We start from the raw sequence: 6,991 nt of genomic DNA on the forward strand, positions 1-6,991 counted from the left end.
CAGTAGGCCACCTGCAAGCTGAGGAGCAAGGAAGCCAGTCCAATTCCCAAAGCTGAAGAACTTGAAGTCCAATGTTTGAGGGCAGGAAGCATCCAGCACAGGAGAAAGATGTCGGCTGGGAGGCTAAGCCAGTCTAGTCTTTTCATGTTTTTCTGCCTGCTTTATATCCTGGCCACACTGGCAGCTGATTAGATGGTACCCACCTAGATTAAGGGTAGGTCTGCCTTTCCCAGCCCACTGGCTCAAATGTTAATCTCCTTTGGCAACAGCCTCACAGACACACCCAGGATCAATCCTTTGCATGCTTCAGTCCAATCCAGTTGACACTCAGTATTAACCGTCACAAGTCCACCCCTTGTCAACTTGAGCCCACACGAATCTCCTGAGATCATACATACTCTTCAAATAAAGACAATAATAAGGTCATAATTACACCTAATATAATACAACTATCTTTTGTACAACCAGAAATGCATCAATCCCCAACTCAAATGCTATTACATAAAGTTAAGAACACTTAAATGCTGATATGAAGTCAATAAATTTTATATTACATGATAAAGGAAAAAAGAAATAAAATGAAGGAATTTTCTGAATACAAGGGTATACAAGCACAAACATGTTTTTAACAAAAGAAGAAGGAAATACTGATGACAATTACAGTCCTCATTTCTGCAACTGATCACGTGGTTGTAGCTGGCATTGATGACCACCTTCTTCTACCACCCATTCTGTATTCCCTTTGCCTTCAGCAAGCGTCGCAGCGGGTCGTGGTTTTTTTCCTAGTGGAGTGACACAAACCTTCATCCCTGAAGGGTCTGGGCCATTCATAGTCCTGCCTGGATTGGGCTGTTATAGTCTCCCATTGACCTTAATGACAGGGCATGGGAATGCTAAGAGACGCCCTAATGGATCTCCTGTATTCCGTACATACTCTTCCTTACCTCCATTGTGGAGTAATAGACTGATTGCATCTTGATAGTCCAAGTCAGCCACCCAGCCAACACTGTAACTACCTTCGTAGCCTGTGGACTTAAAGGTAGGAGGGGCCAAAGTGTCCAGGTGGCAATCTTAACTTCCCATTTAATGGAATTATTGTTGTGTCTCCTGACGGCAGCATTATTCCCACTGGATCTAAGACCTCTAGGCCAACAGAATGTAACGTCATGGGAACAGGAAGCAAAAAATTTGCTGGTGGATCACTGGGGGCGATGGTGAATGGTGCCACTTCCACTTCCACCCTTGACTCCTGCATCCACGAGTTATGGCTATGGGAGAAACAGGACCATATACTGGATGCTGATTCAGAGCACACACGGCCTTCTGGAGAGCTTTGCCCCAGCCCTGCAAAGTATTGTCACCTAGTTGGCATTATAATTGTGACTTCGAAAGGCCATTCCATTTTTCCGTCAATCCAGCTGCTTCAGGATGATGGGGAACATGGTAAGACAAGTGAATCCCATGAGCATGAGCCCACTGCCACACTTCTTTAGCCATCAAGGGAGTGCCTTGGTCAGAGGCAATGCTATGTGGAATCCTGTGACAGTGGATAAGGCATTCCATGAGTCCACAGATGGTAGTATTGGCAGAAGCATTGCATGCAGGATAGGCAAACCCATATCTGGAGTCAGTGTGTATTTCAGTGAGGACAAACCTCTGCCCTTTCCAGGGTGGAAGAGGTCCAATATAATCCAGCCTGCCACCAGGTAGCTGGCTGATCACCCTGAGGAATGGTGCCATTTGGATAGAGACACAGAGCCAAACCATACCACGCCACCCCAACCCCTCCCAAATCTCATGTCCTCTTTGTATTTCAAAACCAATCATGCCTTCCCAACAGTCTCCCCAACATCTTAACTCATTTCAGCATTAACTCAAAAGTCCAAGTCCAAAGTCACATTGGACTTTTACAGGTTCATAGATGAAAGGCAAGTCCCTTTCATCTATGAACCTGTAAAATGAACAACAAGTCAGTTACTTCCAAGAAACAATGGGGGTAGAGACATTAGATAAATGCTCCCATTTCAGATGGGAGAAATGGACCAAAACAAAGGGGCTGCAGGTCACATGCAAGCCCAAAATCCAGTGAGGCAGTCATTAAATCTTTTTTTTTTTTTTGAGACGGAGTCTCACTGTGTCTCCCAGGCTGGAGTGCAGTGGCGCGATCTCGGCTCACTGCAAACTCCGCCCCCCGGGTTCACGCCATTCTCCCGCCTCAGCCTCCCAAGTAGCTGGGACTACAGGCGCCTGCTACCGCGCCCGGCTAGTTTTTTGTATTTTTAGTAGAGACGGGGTTTCACCATGTTAGCCAGGATAGTCTCGATCTCCTGACCTTGTGATCCACCCGCCTCAGCCTCCCAAAGTGCTGGGATTACAGGCTTGAGCCACCGCGCCCGGCCCATTAAATCTTAAAGCACCAAAATAATCTCCTTTGACTCCATTTCTCACATTCAGGGCATGCTAATGCAAAGTGGGGGCTCCCACAACCTTGGGAGGCTCTCACCCTGTGGCTTTGCAGGCTTTGCAGCAGCTCTGATCCCGTGGCTGCTCTCATGGGCTTTGCAGAGTTCAGCCCTCCTGGCTACTGTCATTGAGTGCCTGCAGCTTTTCCTGGTGCACAGTGCAAGCTGTTAATGGATCTACCATTCCGGGGTCTGAAGGATGGTGGCCCTCTTCTCACAGCCCCATTAGTCACTGTCCTCGGTGGGGACTCTGTGTGGGGGCTCCAACCCCCCATTTCCCTTCTGCGCTGCCCTGGCAGAGGCTCTCCATGAGGGCTTTGCCCCTGGAGCAGACTTCTGGCTGGACATCCAGTCATTTCCATAAATCCTCTGAGATCTAGGCAGAGGATCACAAAGCGGAATTATTCTCTTCTGCACACCCATAGGCCCAACATCATGTGGAAGCCACCAAGGATTGGGGCTTGTACCTTCTGAAACAATGGCCTGAGTTGCACATTGGACTTTTTTAGCCACAGCTAGAGCTGGAGCAGCTGGGACACAGGGCACCAAGTCCCAAGGCTCCACAGAGCAGCTGGGCCCTGGACCCAGCCCATGAAACCATGTTTCCCTTATAGGCCTCCAGGTCTGTGATTGGAAGGGTTGCTGCAAAGATCTCTGACATGCCCTGGAAACATTTTCCCCATTGTCTTAGTTATTAATATTCATCTCCTCATTACTTACGCAAATTTCTGCAGTCAACTTGAATTTCTCCCTAGAAAATGCATTTTTCTTTTCTACCACATGGCCAGGCTACAGATTTTCCAAACTTTCATGCTCTGTTTCCCTTTTAAACATAAGTTCCTATTACAGATCATCTCTCTCAAGTGCAAAGTTCCACAGATTTCTAGGGCAGGGACAAAATTCCAGCAAGCTTGGTTTTATACATTTTAGAGAGGCATGAGACATCAATCAAATACATTTAAGAGATACATTGGTTGGGTCCAGAAAGGTGGAGCAACTCAAACTGAGGGCTTCCAGGCTATAGGTGAATTTAATTTTCTAGTTGACAATTGGCTGAGTTTGTCTAAAGGCCTGGAATAGACAGAAAGGTAATGTTCAGGTTAAGATAAAGATTGTAGAGTCCAAAGTTCTTTTGAAGTCTTTTAGTGGCTACCCTTAGAGACAATAGGTGACAAATGTTTCCTATTCAGATCTCAGTTCATCTCTTTAGGATTGGGAGGTTCTAGAAGAAAAAGATCTAGCTATGTTGATAGAGATTCTTTACAAATTTTCCCCCACAAAGAACGGCTTTGCGGGGCCATTTCTTTCTTTCTTTTTTTTTTTTAGATGAAGTTTTGCTTTTGTTGCCCAGTCTGGAGCACAATGGCATGATCTTGGCTCACCACAACCTCTACCTCCTGGGTTCAAGCAATTCTCCTGCCTCAGCCTCTTGAGTAACTAGGATTACAGGCATGCACCACCACACCCGGCTAATTTTGTACTTTTAGTACACACAAGGTTTCTTCATATTGGTCAGGTTGGTCTTGAACTCCCGACCTCAGATGATCCGCCCACCTCAGCCTCCCAAAGTGCTCGGATTACAGGCATGAGCCACCACACCTGGCCTGCAGGGCCATCTCAGAGTAGGGCAAAGAAACGTGTTTTGGGGTAAAATATTTTGATTTTCTTATTTGTTTTATAACGTTATGCCAGAGTCAGTTTGGAAAGTAAATCATATACAGTTTTAAATAAAACCCATCTGATGAGAATTTATGATTTGTAGAGCATGACTCCCCAGACTCCTTAGGTAGGAATTTGGGCAAGATAAAAAAAAAAATCAGATATTAGTCCTCACCACCTAAGACCATCTCAGCTTGAACTACACTGTTCATGTCAATATCAGCATTTTGGTCAAAACCACTCAACAAGTCTCTAGGAAGTTCCAAACTTTCCCACATCTTCCTGTCTTCTTTCAAGTTCTCCAAACTGTTCCAACCTCTGCCAGGAGGAACCCAGTTCCACAGTTGCTTCCAGATTTTGAGTTATCTTTATATTAGTTCTCCACTTCTGGTACCAATTTACTATATTAGTTTGTTTTCACACTGCTATAAAGAACTGCCCGAAAGTGGGTAATTTGTAAAGAAAAGAGGTTTAATTGACTCAGTTCTGCATGGTTAGGGTCAGGGACTCAAGAAACTTGCAATCATGGTTGAAGTGGAAGCAGGCATGTGACACATGGCAGCAGATGAGAGACAGAGAGAGAGAGAATGAAGGAGGAACCACCACACATTGATAAAACCATCAGATCTCATGAGCACTCACTCACTATCATGAGAACATGAGGACAGCATGGGGGAAACCACCCCCATGACCTGGTCACCTCCCATCAGGTCCATCCCTTGACACATGAGGATTACTATTTGAGATGAGATTTGGTTGATTACACAGAGCCAAACCATATTAGCATGTGACAAAGGTCTAATATCAAGAATCTACAAGGAACTTAAACAAATCAGCAAGCAAAAACCAAACTACCTTATTAAAAAATGGGCAAAGGACATGAACAGACACTTCTCAAGTGAAGACATACATGTGACCAACAAGCATATGAAGAAATTATGCTTAACATCACTAACCATTAGAGAAGTGTAAATCAAAACCACAGGGAGATACCATCTCACACCAGTCAGAATGGCTATCCTTAAAAAGTCAAAAAACAACAGATATTGGTGAGGCTACAGAGAAAACAGAAGACTTAGGTACTGTTAGTAGTGTGACAGGAAAATAAATCTTGGAATGCCAAGATCATGAAGCTAGAGGGAAAAGTCAGGCTGAGAACGGCTTAGAGCAAACTTGCCTCCCATTCTATCAAAGGCATCCCTGAGGCTCACATGAGACAAATGAATGTCTGATTGCTTCCTCTTTTCTAATGTTTATGTAAAAACGAAGATTCACTGAGCCAGACTAAGTTGTATATTCAGTGGAAGGTTTATCAAGGACTCAAAAGAATGCAAAATTTTGTCACTTATCTACCTCTAACCTAGTGGAAGCTCCCACTTCGAGTTGTCCTGCCTTACCAGACTGAACCAATGTACATCTTTCACATATTGATTGATGTCTCATATCTCCCTAAAATGTATAAAAGCAAACTGTACCCCTAACTACCTTGGACGCATGTCATCAGGATTTCCTGGGGCTGTGTCACAGGTGCATCCTTAACTTTCCAAATTGATGAGACCTGTCTTAGATATTTGGGGCTCACAGTAGAAATGTAATGTACTTCAGCCACTATGGAAAGCAATTTGGAGATTTCTCAAAGAACTTGAAATAGAACTACCACTTGATACAGGAATCCCAGTACTGGATATCTCCCCAAAGGAATATAAATTGTTCTACCAAAAAGCACATGCCCTCATATGTTCACTACAGCACTAGTCCCAATAGCAAAGGCATGGATCCAACCTAGATACTCATTAGCAAAGGAGTGGATAAAGAAAACGTGGTACATATACACCATGGAACATTACACAATCATGAAAAAGAATGAAATTGTGTCCTTTGTAGCAACATGGATGCAGCTGGAGTCCATTATCCTAAGTAAATTAATGCAAAAACAGAAATTGAAATACCACATGTTCTCATTTATAAGTGGGAGCTTGACCTCAAGTACCTATGGACACAATGCAGGAAACAACAGACATCAGGGCCTACTAGAAGATGAAGGGTGGGAGGAAGGTGAAGACTGAAAAACTAGCTATTGGATACTATGCTTATTACCTCAGTATGAAATCATTTGTAATTGTGACATGTAATTTACACGTGTGACAAACCTAAACATGTTCAGTCTGAACCTAAAAAAAAGTTGGAAGTGGAAAACAAAAAAAGAATCCAAACAGGGAGAATTAGAGTCTTTCTTATTTAAATACCACATTTTGAAAAAGGGATAGAGTCTCACTTTGTCACCCAGTCTAGAGTGCAGTGCTGCAATCATAGCTCACTGCAGCCTCAAATTCCTGGGCTCAAGTGATCCTCCTGCCTCAGCCTCCCAAGAAGCTGGGACTACAGGCTTTATGCTACCATGTCCAGCTAATTGTTGTGATTTGTTGCAGAGACAGGGGCTCACTATGTTGCTCGGGTTGGTCTCAAACTCCTGGGCTCAAGCAATCCTCCTGCCTACAGGTGTGAGCCACCTCACCTGGCCTCAAAATACCAGATTCGTTATGGGTAAGCCTTGCTCAGACATGGGAAGAATTAAGTCAGCACTTCCCTCCATGTAAACAGAGATAACTTTAAACCTCTGCCAAACATTAAGCAATATCTCCTTAGACCTGGAGCCTTACTAGGAATTAAACCAGTCTTTCAGGACTATTTAGACAAAGGACTCCTAACACCTTCCACTAATCCTTGCAATACACCAATTCTCCCAGTTTAAAAAGCTAAACAGAAAAGGCTGGAGAATTGTTCAAGACCTAAGAGCACAAATAAAATAAGAATTCTTAGACATCCTGTTGCTCCTAACCCCCATACCTTGCTGTCTGATATTCCCATCA

At 44.0% G+C, this 6,991-nt stretch overlaps 1 gene segment (V, D, J or C); it reads left to right on the top strand.

Annotated features, from left to right (window-relative positions):
- The window catches only part of LOC105535135, a 17,811-nt gene extending 11,093 nt beyond the window's left edge, over positions 1–6,718 (top strand). Inside the window, 1 exon segment of the V gene segment in view lies at positions 6,621–6,718. Within this exon segment, the coding sequence occupies positions 6,621–6,718 (98 nt within the window).
- Positions 6,719–6,991: the final 273 nt, after the last annotated feature.

The sequence above is a fragment of the Mandrillus leucophaeus genome, unplaced genomic scaffold (assembly GCF_000951045.1).
Source record: "Mandrillus leucophaeus isolate KB7577 unplaced genomic scaffold, Mleu.le_1.0 Scaffold1418, whole genome shotgun sequence".
NCBI lineage: Eukaryota > Metazoa > Chordata > Mammalia > Primates > Cercopithecidae > Mandrillus > Mandrillus leucophaeus.